The sequence below is a fragment of the Cheilinus undulatus genome, linkage group 8 (genome assembly GCF_018320785.1).
Source record: "Cheilinus undulatus linkage group 8, ASM1832078v1, whole genome shotgun sequence".
Lineage (NCBI taxonomy): Eukaryota > Metazoa > Chordata > Actinopteri > Labriformes > Labridae > Cheilinus > Cheilinus undulatus.
The window spans coordinates 50966419-50980763 of NC_054872.1; the positions used below are offsets into that span (position 1 = coordinate 50966419).

Consider the following 14345-nt stretch of genomic DNA (forward strand, 5'->3'; position numbering starts at 1 on the left):
ATAAAAATCTCAATTTATCCTTGATGATTAAAGATATCCTTGTTAGAATAAAAAAAATATTAACAATCTGCAAAGTAGAGAATATCATTTAATTCTGCAAGTACATGTGTCAGAGTTATTTTAAAGCTTTAAATAGACTGAGAGGAGTGGTGGTCCAGGATGAGCTCTGATACAACAGTCAGACCCACATGTACTAAAGAACCTACCAGAAAGTCATGAAGAAAATGTCTACAGAACAACAGAAAACTTACTGACAGTATAGAGAAAAAGTCTCCTGGTCCCGGTGGTATAAATAGACAAAAACGGGAAGAGAAAAAATGGACTAAAGGAGGTAAAAAATGGGCAAAAAGTGGACAAAAATGGGTTAGAATAGGCAAAAAGCAGCACAAAGTGGTAGAAATGGACAAAAAGGGCTAAAGACTGACTACAGATGGTAAAAAATTGACAAAAGATGACAAAAATGGATTATAATGGGCAAAAATGTACCAAAGGTGATAAAAATGGGCAAAAAGTAGCAAAAAAAAGGCAAAAACATGTAGAGGATGGGCAAAAAATGCCAAAAAGGTAAATAAATTGACAAAAATGGGCAAAAATGGACAACAAAAAGACCAAAATGGACAAAAATGAGTAAAAACGGCAAGGGCAGCTCAAGAAGGAAAAGAGACAAAAAGTGGGTGAAAAGTGGCAAAAAAAACCCTTGTTAAAAATAGACAAATATCAACAAGAAATGGTTGAAAATTGGCAAAAAATGATAAAGGGCCAATGATGTGGCATAAATGGATTAGAAATGGCAACAAAGGGCAAATAGTGGCAAGAACGGGCTAAAATGTTGCAATAGTAGTTTGCAGAATGGGGTGAAAAGTGGCACAAATGGGGTAATGTGTAAATAGAGGTGGTAAAAATGGGCAAATATTGGCTAAAAAAATAATGCAAAAATCAGTGAAGGTGACAACAATGTGTTTATCTGTCCAGGATGAGCTCAACTCAGAGGAAGCGTATTGAAAAGTCTAAGTCAGGGGATGGAGACAAAAACATCTCCAAGGCTCTGAACATCCCCCAGAGTTCAGTTAAATCCATCATGAAGAAATGAAGGAATATGTCACATGTGTAAATCTGCCTAGATCAGACCGTCCTCACAAACTGAGTGAGCGTGCAAGAGGGAGACTAGTGAGAGAGTCCACCAAGACACCTATGACTACTCTGAAGGAGTTCCAAGCTTCAGCAGCTGAGATGGGAGAGACTCTGCAGACAAAAACTGTTGGCCGGGTTCTTCACCAGTCAGAGCTTTATGGGAGAGTGGCAAAGAGAAAGACACTGTTGAAGAAAACTCAGATTCAATCTGGACTAGAGTTCACCAAAAGACATGTGGGAGGCTCCATGGTCAAGAGGAAGAAAGTTCTTTGGTCTGATGAGACCAGAATGGAGCAATCAGATGCCGAACACTGTCATCACCACAAAAACACCATCCCCACTGTGGAGCACAGTGGTGGCAGCATCATGCTGTGGGGATGCTTCTCAGCAGCCGGCACTTGAAAAGGTGGAGGATAAAATGAATGCGGCCAAATATATAAAATCCTGGAGGATGACTACAACTTAAGAGAAGATTTATTTTCCAGTCAGACAATGAGCCGAAGCATACAGAGAAAACTACACAGAAATGCTTTAACAACAAGAAGGAGAATGTTCTGGAGTGGCCGCATTAAAGCCCTGACCTCAAAACTTTTGAACTTTTTTCTGTTGAATTATATTAGTCATAGGTGACATTAAAAGATGAAAAGTGCTGAAATCGGATACCATTGCCTCATTTTTTACATTACAAAAATGTGGCCTTTAAACACAGCTGTATAGATCTTTTAGAGCCGCGGTACAAACACTGATCAGTCTTAGTTTTAAGGCATCTCACCACATACATTAATTTCCCATTTTTGTCCCATTTACTGTTAATTCAACCTCTCTACAAGCTCTCACTGCTCTAATGAACCTTTCAGCTCTTCTGTTTCCTTTCCAGTGTTAACAGAAAATTAACTGTACACCACCTTTCTATACATGGACTGCATGTATTTCTGCTCAGTTTGTGCTGAGTTGAATGTTATTATTGGTAATTCACTAAAAGGTAAATGAAAAGTTAATACTGTTCCTCATTTATAAGCTGCTGTATCTCTTACCGAAGAAGACAAGCAGACACATGCTGATGGCAAGGATGGAGCTTGGGCTGAGAGCGGCCAGGCGGTGACCTTTGAGCTGCCCCAGCTCACAGCGCTGACCTCTGAACCCGTCCAAACAGCGGCAGCGGAAACTTTCCGGCGACAGCGCCTGGCAGACGCCGCCGTTACGACAGGAAGAGGATCCACAGGGTGATGGCACACAGCGCTGCTCACCCGATTCGTCCGTCACGGTCACCTGACTGCCCGGACACCTGCACTGGTGTTTCCTCCACAGGTCGATGCAACGCAGCGGGCTGCGGCACGGTTGGCTGCTGCAGGCATCGCTGGTGCAACCCAAGGTGACGCCCCGCCTCTCCAGCACTGTTACCAAGTCCCGACTCTGCCCGTCCAGAGGGAGGACCTGACTGTTAAAACGAACGTCCCTAAGGCAGCCTGCAGGAGGAAATACCTCTGTTAGTTTACTGAGGTCAGGAACTATAACGCTCCTCAGGATTAATTTTCAGCATCACCCCAAATGTAAAAGGCTCCACAAGTTTTCATAAAGTTCAACAAAGTTTGGAGAAAAAGAGAAAAAAAATATCAGCCAACCAGAGTCCAGGTCAGATCCCAGTCCTACCCTGAAAGTCGGCCTTGTCCACACCATTCGGTATGTTGCCGACCATGACGCTGGCTGGATGAACCACGATCTCTTTGCGTTTCCCCAGCCGGGCCTGGACCTCCCGCGAGCCCCCGCCCTGCTCCAACCGCAGGATGAACAGGTTGTCATGGCGACTGAGGCTAACCTGGATCCATTGGCCAATGTCTATTCTCTGACCAGGAAGTTGCAAGGCTTGGGCGCCATCACCGAGGTTGGAGCGAACAGAGAGGTGACCCTCTGCGATCTAAAGTGAAGATATTAGTGAAGAAGATAAAAACCTTAAAGACCTTTGTGGTCTGCCTTACGCACTCAGCACTGGATGATCTGATAAAAGAAAAACAAAATGGTGAGAGCCTGACCTCTAGGACAATATACTCATTGGCCTCCCGGGAGGTCACGGAGAGCAGGGTACCGAAGGAGGATCTGGTTCGGAGGAGCAGCTGGATGTGTGTGCGGCGAGAGCTGCCACCTCCTCTGAGCTGATACCTCACAGTGCTGCCTGACTCAAAGGAGAACTCTGGGACAGCTGAGGGGGAGAGATGAAAATTAATGTTAACAGTTTTACACAGAGGAATATAACAGCTCCTGTTCAGATTAATTTCATTTAAAATCCACATCAACATTTTTTTCTGTGGTTAAGTTCATGTTACAATCTTAGATCTACCTATAAAATCAGGTCTGTATCCAAACAGGAAGTCATTAACCCTCGGTTTAAGACAATTGGAAACTCAAAATGACAGAAAAACAGTTAAAAACTCAAAATAGTGGATTTTTTTCAGTGCAATAAATTAGGTGGTATTAACTGCAATTGACTGCAGAAATTCTGTGATTAATAGCAATTAAAATTTTCAATTTTTTCACCGCCCTAAACATACTTACATCCTAACATAACATCTTGTGTTGTATCATCAAGTAATGTATCACATTAAATTGTATCCTAATAATGTGATGTAAAAATGTCATAACATAACATAACATAACATAACATAACATAACATCATGTAATATAACATAACACAATGTATCATATTGCACTGTATTGTATTATTTGTATTGTGTATTGTATTGTATTGTATATTGTATCTTATCAAATTGTATTGAAACATAACATAGCAAAACATAACATAACATAACATATCGCATTGCAACGTATCCTATCCTATCATCACACACAATGTATCATCTTGCATTGTATCATATATTACCCTATGATATTGATACCTTATTGTAACATAACATAGCATAGCATAACATAACATAACATAACATAACATAACATAACATAACATAACATAGCACAGTATAACATAGCATAACATAGCATAACATAACATAGCACAGCATAACATAACATAACATAGCACAGCATAACACAACATAACATAGCACAGTATAACATAGCATAACATAGCATAACATAACATATAACATAACATGACATGACATAACAACATAACATGATCTACTGTATCACACTGCATTGTATCGCACTGTAGACAATGAATCGCATCCTATCACATCTTATATCACAACAAAACATAAACCCTGACATAATGTTTTATATCGCACTGAGTGTATTGTATCGTATTGTATTATAACATAACAGCAACATAACATAACATGACATAACATAACATAACATATTCCATTGCATCCCATTATACTATGTCTTATTGTCTTGTATTGTAGCATAGCCTACCATAGCATAGGATAGCATAGCATAGCATAACATAATATAATGTAACATAATGTCTCATATTGCATTGTATTGTATCATACTGTAACATAACATAACATAACATAATGTATTATATTGCATTGCAACCCATTGTCCTGTTTCTTACTGTACTGTATTGTATTTTAATGACCATAACGTAATGTAACGTAGTGTAGCGTAGCATAGCATAGCATAACATTACATAATGTATCATATTGCATTGCATCACTTTGTATTGTATCTTATTGTATTGTATTGTATTGTAACGTAATGTAACTTAACGTAGCATAATGTAGCGTAACGTAGTGTAACATAGCGTAATGTAGTGTAACGTAGCATAACATAACATAACGTAACATAATATAACATAACACAACATAACATAACATAGCATAACGCACTGTATCTTATTTATCATATTGTTATGTAACGTATCTAGCCTTAAAGGTAATGTAGTGTTTCACATTTTATTGTATCATGTCATATTGTAAGGTAACATATCCAGCTGTATGATTATATAACCTGACGTTAAGTAATGCAAAGTATTGTACTGTATCGTATCAAATCGTAATGATACAACAATGATGATTGTAACGTCATTTAGCATAACATGATACAACGTAACATAATGTCATGTTTCACCATGTTGTGTTTGGTACCAGACTGTGTCATTCTGTATCCTGTAACAGTGATTAACGTGAAAATTCAGACGTCGGTCAATGTTTCAATAGACTGTTGTTTGTTGTTATTATGTCCTCCCTGAGCTCCAGCAGTTATAGAAATGATGATTCCATTATAACATGAATAACATGAAGCCATACTGGTACGTTCCCTTGTATGGTTCACTTTTACAACATTTGACCCAAAGATGTGGCCAAAGTCTTTCCACCTGTCTGGGAAGTGTCTCTGGATTCTGCTTTGTTCAAATATGTCTTAGAGTTCCAAAAATGGAAACTCAGGTAAACCCAAGCAGTTCTCAGACAGTCCCACTAACCTTTGTCACACTTGTGTCCGGTGTAACCCGGGTGGCACTCGCAGCTGAAGGAGCCCCAGTCGGCAAGGCAAGAGGCCTGAACGCCACAGGAGGGACCGCCGGCTGTCACACATACCCCGTCTGTGAGCCTGCACCCCGGGGAGCTGTCCACGCTCTCACCTGGAGACGCCAGGTCGTATACCTGAGAGACGAGAGGAGACGGAGTCTTTCAACCTCTATCATCAGAGAAAATCTTTCTGCTTTTCACTTTTCTGAAACAGCTTTTGACACATCCTACACATCTGAACCCTCCACCAAGAGGATTACTCTTTTCATTCTTTAGATTTTTCTTCTTTCAGTCTGTTCTTTCAGACCACCTGTGTATATAAGCCAGCAAATTTAACAGTTTTGAAACTTAAATAAATTAGTTTTATAAAAGAAGTCATGCTTTATGTCTGCAGCAGCCTGAAAGCTTCACTTAATCTTAAAACCGTGGCTCCATCTGAATCTTGTTGCGGCTGTGGTTGAATCTGTTGGGAGAGTGAGGACTAGATCTTCACCTCTTAAAAAAACCACCTCAAAACACAGGGGATTGTGGGTATAAAAGGCAGATGTAGATGCATTTCCTGGGGAACATTTTAAGAGTTTTAACTGAGCAGAAAAAAGAACCACAGCAGCTGTTGTGTCAGGTTTAGGATGAAGAGGAGAGGGAGGAAAGAGGAGGAAGGCACTTTTCATTTATATTAGATTTCAGGATGTGATGCTGTGATATTACATGGCCTTGGGTTATGAGCTCACACCACCATCAGTTTGATAGCTGTCCCCATAGGACACAGCCTTCAAGATGAGAACGAGGGAATAATGCATCTAAAAACTCAAATAAAACACCTCAGAAATCAAATTTAAAACCAAAAACACGGGTAGAGGACAAACAAAGTAGATAGGCTATAGGATAGTTTAACCTCACACTATCCCGTCTGCTTGCTCTTATTGGCTGTTGTGGCTATTTCTTTGAAAGCAGCCTGATCTGGAACAACTTGAACGGGGAGGACAGATGTTTAATATTTACACCTCCATATCAGGGAGGCTCTGATGCAATAAAAAGTTGCTCTGACACCACACATCCAAGGGTGTCCCGATACAAATCTGGTCTAAAATCAGGCTTTATATTGTCCAGTTTGTTGCTGACTTTACCTGGCTGTCCGCCATCAGGTTGCGGATGCAGCCGGTGAAGCTGCGGTAACGACGATGAGGAGACATGTCCTTCACTCCTCCTAACTGGAGAGGCTGATAAACATTCAGATACCTGAAGAAGAGGGGGGATGGAGGAGGAGGTCAGGCGGAGGAAAAGAAAGAAGAGATTTAACTTGGTCTGTTTTTACATCTGTGGTTTATATTTCCATTAACACTTCCTGGTGTCGTGGATCTCTAGCCCCTCTCTCACCTCTGGTTTCCAGGTGTTTCTCCCGCAGCTCTGCAGCCCGACTCATCCATCTCCTGGTCCTCCCTGCCGACACCCTCCAACTCATTCACCACCGCCCCCCCACACTGGTCCAGGATCAGCTGCACCACCTTAACACAGAAACACAATCGTAGTCAACAAAATGATTCAGGTTGTTGGTGTTGTTGCTCATATTGCTTTTCTAAGGTTTTCCTATTCAGTGCCATAAATCTATTACAAAGCAGATGGATACGCCCGTTTCCTTGTTTTTCACTGGCGAATCCATCGTGCAAAGCACCCGTCTGAACCATTTGGGCCCGGTTAGAAAGTGACAGGACCAATCAGCTACGAGGGGCAGTACTTTCAGTCGCAGCAGAGTCGTGACGTAAACAAGCAGCAGCAAGAGCTGGCGCAGTTATGGAGGAAGAGATGTGTCTCTTCCTGTGATGTGTCAGGTTAATAAATCTAACCATTTAAAGAATAAAACAATTCTCAATAAGTCTCAGCTTTATACACAAAGTAATTATTTTCTTTATAATAAAACTAAAAATGTGTTTAATGAGGATGTAAATATCATTACTGACAACAGTCCTTCATTGAAGTCAATATAAAATAAAAGACAGATTATTCAATTTAATATTTGTCACTAATTTATCCTCCAAGGGATTCATATATGCATCAAACCTTCCATCCATTCTTCTATCCATCCATCCATCCATCCATTCAATGCCTCTTCATCCACCCATCCATCCATCCATCCCTGTCTCACCTTTCCATCACTGATGATGTCGAGGCGATGCCAGCGTCTGTCGGTGACGGTGGATTTTGGAGGGAGCTGCAGCGTTAGAGTTCCTGATCCATGGTTTATACTCAGAGCTGGAACGCCGTTCCTTAACTCTGTAAAAAAAAAAACAAAAAAAACAAAAACAAAACAAATGAGTTTGGATCACTATTTTTTAATCATGGTTAAACTTTATGACTGGCCTTAAAAAATATATAAAATCCAAGTTCTTCCATGAATAAAATTCCTGTTTTTTCCTTTAATTCCATTTTATTTGAACAACACTGGACATGAAACCTCTGATCAGAGAGACTCCATTTGTTCTGACCTCTGTCTACTTCTTAAATACCCCATGAATTAGAATTGTATGTTACACAGTATGTTAAGTGTTCCTGACAACATGCCAGGATCAGACCAGCAAAGCAGATCTTCATGACTGATGTTTTACTTTTTTAATTTCTGCAAAACACTAAAATGTGCTAAAGTTTGACTATAGAAAAGGAAGAATAGACTACAGTAGAACATACTTTATTTTCCTTTATGCATGCATTTTAGTTTCTTCTGTAAGTCTTATGCATGCTTTGCAAACATTTCTCTACAGCAATTTCACATGTGCAGCAATGATTCTGGATTTTTTTTCTTTTGTTTTAACTTTAAAAAAACTGAACTGAAGAACTGCACAAGACTCAGCACCCTGTGGGATCGGACTTTTACTTCTCTGAAGGAAACACAGAACCAGTTTGGCTCTATTAAAGCACAAAAGTCACAATTTCAACATTCTAAGCAAAAGAAGTTTAGAGCACAGCTTCTTTAAAACCACTTTATTTTAAAATCCATTGTAGGAAGTTCTCTCAATGTTTTGAGAGGCTGATTTGTTGGTAAAACTTGGATTCAGCTGACATTGATCGTGAAGACTTGACCTGATCTCTGACTCTGCCATCACTCGTCTGTATCGCTGTGTAAGCTTCACAATCCCATCGACAGCTGCAGGAATCCACTCAGTCAATCCTGACATCCCCTCTGCTGCTGTGTCTAACAGCTGTGAGCGTGCCCCTTTCAACCTCACAGCCACGTTATCGGACGAGTAAGTGAAAAACCCTCTACGTGATCAATGCAGCCGCCATCTTTGATTTTACCCCCAGCCCGGGGTTCGATAATTACATAACTTTAATGCCACATGCTTATGCAAGAAGTGTTTGAAAGGCCATCTGCAGGCTAATCCGCTAACTCCACAGCCGCTCCGCCGGGAGCTGACATTAGAGTTTATGAAGCTCTGTGTCCTCAGAGGATCAGCCTCTTTGTGCCGGATTGATTCACTCTTTGTGTTTGTGGAAAAAAGATGAGCAAGTGGCAGCAGCTCGGGGAGATTAGCATGTTTGTTAGAGTGCTCAAAAGTTCAGTTTTAAGTTAAACTTTTAGCCAAAGGATGCTGCATTTTTAAAACAGTAAAGTTAATGTAGTGGCAGCAGCAGCGAAGTCAAAAGCAGTGTCTTCAAAAGCAATATATTCCTACTAGTAGAGCCGTAAATACAGTAAAGACTCATCAGATCAGCAGAGCAAGTTCTCAACACAAAAGAAAGGAAGGGAAATTACAAACATGGTGCTGTTCACGTCATATAGGGGATATAAAAAGTCTAAAACACTGATCATATTTTTACTCTGTTAAATGCTGCAAAGACATATCTTAGAACTTTCCCACCTCTAAATGAACCTATAGCACAAACAATTCTAATGAAAAATCTTTTAAAAAGAAACAAAGTAAGAAACTGCAACAACCAAGTTGTTAAATATATGCACACAACAGGGCGAAAACTTAGTCGAAGCTCTTTTGGATTTTATTACATTTAATTGTTTTAGGTAGATCAGTGTCTAAACTTGGCAAATATGCTGACTTTTCTTTGTAAAACCCCTTAAATTCTGTCTGATTATGAGGTCATATTGCATATCTCTTGGTCTGGGCTCTGGCTCTGACTTCTGGTGAAGTCCTTCTTTGGTAGATCTGGATGTATGCTTCCGGTCATTATCATGCTGAAGGGTGAAATCCATCTTTATCTCCAGCTTTCTAGCAGATACTCTAAGGTTTTTGTGCTAAAAGTGAAAGTGGTTTTTAGTATGACATCAGTATTGGCAGATACGATACGGACAAAAGCATTTGGCCACATCTATTAATTCTTCAGTTCAGGTGTTTTAATCAGACCCACAGGTGTATAAAAGCATCACCTAGCCATGCTGTCTCCATTTACAAACATCTGTTATCCTAAACGGGTAGTTCTGAAGAGCTCAGTGACTTCCAGCGTGGTTCTGTGATGATGCTACCTTTGACTGCTGGTGAAATTTCACCCCTGATGTTCCAGCTGTGAAGTGGAGGAGGGATTATGGTTTTGGGCTGTTTCTCAGGGTTTGGACGAGACTCCTTATCTCCAGTGAAGGCCAGTCTTAATGCTTCAGCATACCAAGACATTCTGGACAATGCTATGCTTCCAACTGTGAAGCAACAGTTTGGGGAAAGCCCTTTTCTATTCCAGCATGACTGTGGCCCAGAGACCAAAGAAGGACTACAGAGACATGGTTTGATGAGTTCAGAGTCCTGACCTTAACCCCATCCAGCACCTTTGGGATGATCTGGAACAAAGATTGTGAGCAAGGCCTTCTGGTCTAACATGAGTGTCTGACCTCATAAATGCTCTACAAAATGAACGAGCGCAATTCACAGAATTCATGGAAATCTGAAATCATGGTCAGGTGGTCAAGCTCCAACTTACCAACAGCGATGAAGTCCTCCTGCTCTCCGGAGTGGGCGGGGCCAAGTGGGCCGTTGTAGAGGAGCAGTCCATTTGCTGATTCCGCCAGGAACTCCAGGGAGATGTGGCTCTGGAAGCAAGGCATGATGGGAGGGAACCAGGCATAGCCCTGGCCGCCAAAACTGTGTTTGGTCTGCTGGCACTCGGGCCCGTCGAACATCGGAGAACATTTACACCTGACAGAGACAGAGTATTTTATTGTAAACATATTATAATAAACAATGATAGTAGGTGTTTCGGATTTAAATTATAAATATATATGCACACAATTGGTGCATTTTCTGTTCTGCCACAGATCCCAACTAAAATGTGCAATATTTGCAGATCATTTAACCACACAGGAATCCACCAGTTCTTTGGTTGCAGCTTCTGAAATCAGTTATGGACTTAAATCTGGCTTCAGCAGCCTAATTTTGCAATGCAGAGCAATGCAAACATCTCAGTACCTGTATCCAAGTGGCCCGTCCTGGCAGGTGCCCCCGTTGAGGCAGGGGTTGGTGGGGTAGGCGGAGCAGGGCAGGTGGATCGCCTCTCGTCCCTGACAGCCACACCGAGCGGTCGACGAGGCTGACAGCGACACCAGAGACGTGTTACCACTGCTCAGAGCCTTGGGAGCCTGGCTGAACGTGACTTCGGTGCTGCAGCCTCCAGACTGACTGCAGTCCGTGTACGGACAGTCGTCAACACCCACCTGAGAGATGGACACGCCCACTGTGGACTCCACCTGAAAAAGGAAATAGATGTTAAACTGCAAAGGTAAGGGGAAATTGTTCCTACAGTTACACCAACATTTAAATTTGAAATGAATACGATGTTTTAGACCCAACCTTTGTATGTTGGTTTGTAGTTGATTAAAGTTTTAGTCTCTGTTTAAAGATGCATGGTAAATAAAAAAAAAAGCAAAGTAAACAAGTTTAATTGAGGTTTGAAGTCTTTTGAAGAAAGTTTGAGAGACTGACAGCCGCTGTGTTTGATTTGACGATTTACCGTTTCCATCAACGTCATTTATTCACTTTGGTGTTTCTCTGTCATTTCCTCTCTTTTTAACGCTTCTTCATCATTTCTGAGCACACTCATTTCTCCTCTTGTCACCGTGATTCTTCTTCTTCTTTTCTCAATAGATGAGAGGTTTCCTTGGGGTCTCCTGTCGCTCTCCAGCTGTACATACTTTTTTATTTTGAGTTTGGTATTTTAGCTGACGCTCGCCTCCTCTCTGACTTTCTGTTAACAGACAGAAGGTTTTATTTCTGACTCTAGAGCCAAAAATATCTAATATTTATGCATTTATTTTTTATCGCCTGGCATGGACAACATATTAACAGGAAATGTTATCTCATTTGGGCATTCAGATACAAACCGGTAATCCTTAAAGGGCCAGTATGTAAAATTTCTGCTCGAAACACATCTACACTAAACTTTATTTGTTGTTTTTGCAGCTTTTTGGAGATAAAATGTTGGTACTTTAGATCATGCGTGCAGCCGTCTTGCTTGCTGTTACTAAGACTACACTAAAACAAGATTTTAAATTTTTTTTTAAGCATTAAAATGTTACTTCCTGTGTCTGAGCATGCCGACTGTGTGTACTGAGCGTGTTTCCACAGCTCACCGCCTGTGGTCACCTTCCCCTGGTCAGCAGCTGCTCTCAGGCTTTTAATGGATCTAAAATATTCATGTAGGTTTACACACATGTGCAGATGTGTGTGTATCACATGAGCGGCGTCGTTTCAGTGTGTAACCTTTCAGTTAACCTCTGCATGAAGAGTGTGGTTATGTGTGTGTGAGGCGGAGCGTTAAATGGTTTACGGTGTGTGTAAATCATCTCTGAGTGCTGGAGGAGTGTGTGCACGTCATGTTTCACTGATGTGTGATTAATGTGTCATTAACTCTACACATGTGGACCATGAAATATGGATTCTGTCAGCTCTATGGCCCTGCTTTCACACTTGTGTTCAACTAAACGGTGTCATCTGTTTCTATGCATTTATATTTAAACAATCGTACCAGCTGACTTTATTCTAAATATCTGAGGACCCTCCTTAACCCTCTCACCTTGGCTTTGTTTGCCGCCACATATCCGTGCAGCTTCTCTGCCCTGTAGTATGGCGAGCCGTGAGCAGCAAACCAAACATTAATGGCTCTTTCTCCTCTGACGCCGGCTTCACCAACAGAGAAGATCTGGACATTTTCTGGTAAAGTCTGCAGGAGTTCAGCCAACACTTGACCCAGACGGACAAACCGACTCTCCTCAGCTCCACTGCTGCTGAAAAAGTCCTCCACAGTCAGGTCTGCAGAATAAAAGCAGGAATGATCAGACTTATTTAGCAAGTTATTAATCTCTAAGGGAAGTTTACAGCTGAATGAAAATAACTGGACTGAAAGAAGCAAAATTCTGCAAAATAATCTAGCTGTATGCCCTTAAATGAACCGATAAAATTCATTTAAGCTGACAGCAGAGGAAAAAAACTTCCATCATGCACCAAACTGTGATCTACATAACTTTAAATAGCTGAAGTTGTTAAAGAAAGATCGGAATCATCATGTGGGACTCACTCCTGATGCGGATGGATGCAGCGTTCTGCAGGGCGTCCTGCTGCAGCTCTCTGACGTCCACCTGAGCCGTGGAGGTGACATCGGGCCAGGTGAGGTCAGACACTCGGACTTGCAGGTGATATGAGCCCGGAGGAGTCCCCTCTCTGATACTGAGCTGACCTGAGCTCTGATTCAGACTGAACAACCTGGGATAGAAAGAGAGAGAAGATGGGGAGATTATTTGTTTGTTTATGGTGTTTCTCCTCTGACATTACTCCACTGATGTGCAGTCTTTTCAAGGTCTGCTGTGCTGCAGTGTCCAATCAGAGAGTGAGATACATAAGGGGGCGTGTCTTTCAGTGAAAAGATTTCTGAGAAGCCTACCCTCCTGTATCTTTGTTCATGGCTCCTCAGATCTCACTCTTGATACTCCGACCAGTTTAACCCATAATTTCCAAACACATGCTCTGCAGGGGTTTGATCTGACCGAAGGAAAGCAACCTTGCACACTGGAAGAGCAGGGTCTCACAAACTTTTTAGCCCATGACCCCCAAAATAAGAGTGCTAGAGACCTGGGACCCCCACTGTCCCTGGAGGTGGTTAAAGAATGCACACAGCATCATGCATTCTGAGTTTTTGTACATAAAAATTACATTTAAACACTTAATAGTTGGAGTTTTATTAGTATTCTACAGTAAATCATTTAAAATTTTTCTTTGTGTTTTTGGCAAGCATCCCACAAACCCTCTTAAATGTCTCGTAACCCCCCAGGGGTCCTGCCCCCTAATTTGGGAACCACTGCTCTAGATCAGTGGAGATCAACCTTGGGGTCGGGACACACTTAAAATGGGGTCTACTAAGACTACTACTAAAACTAAGAATATTTTTTGAATTCCACTGTTCCCACTTTACACCAATTTTGCCAAATTTTAACCAGTCTTCATCATTTTCCTCCACAAATTTTAACACATTTTTTTCTGCCTGTTTTTGCCACTTCTGAACCAATTCTTGTCACATAAGCCAAATGTTGCCTCTGTTGACCCATTATTGCCACTATTAACCCGATTTTACCACTTTTATGCCCAATTTTACCCATTTTAACCTCATTTCACCATCTGATATGCCCATTTTTGCCAGTTTGACTATTTTCTGCAAATATCTGCCTATTTTTTCTTTCTTAGTAAGCACAATTTTGCCAGTTTATATTGATTTTTCTTTGCATTTTACCAGATTTCCAACCATTTTTGACAATTTAAAACCATTTCAGCCACTTTTTAATTCCCTTTAACCACTATCTTTGC

General features: G+C 41.2%; 1 protein-coding gene across 4 annotated transcripts in view; it reads right to left on the reverse strand.

Moving 5' to 3' along the window:
- Positions 1-14345, reverse strand: part of si:dkey-22o22.2 (neural-cadherin) — a 220855-nt gene that overhangs the window by 14115 nt on the left and 192395 nt on the right. For all 4 annotated transcript variants that reach the window (XM_041793004.1, XM_041793006.1, XM_041793005.1 and 1 more), the window contains 11 exons: positions 13066-13250; positions 12565-12800; positions 10962-11239; positions 10477-10691; positions 7703-7830; positions 6937-7064; positions 6687-6798; positions 5514-5694; positions 3162-3328; positions 2782-3046; positions 2166-2597 (listed from right to left, as the gene is read on the reverse strand). In XM_041793004.1, coding sequence (XP_041648938.1) covers positions 2166-2597; positions 2782-3046; positions 3162-3328; positions 5514-5694; positions 6687-6798; positions 6937-7064; positions 7703-7830; positions 10477-10691; positions 10962-11239; positions 12565-12800; positions 13066-13250 — 2327 coding nt within the window. The remainder of the gene's footprint in view (positions 1-2165; positions 2598-2781; positions 3047-3161; positions 3329-5513; positions 5695-6686; positions 6799-6936; positions 7065-7702; positions 7831-10476; positions 10692-10961; positions 11240-12564; positions 12801-13065; positions 13251-14345) is intronic.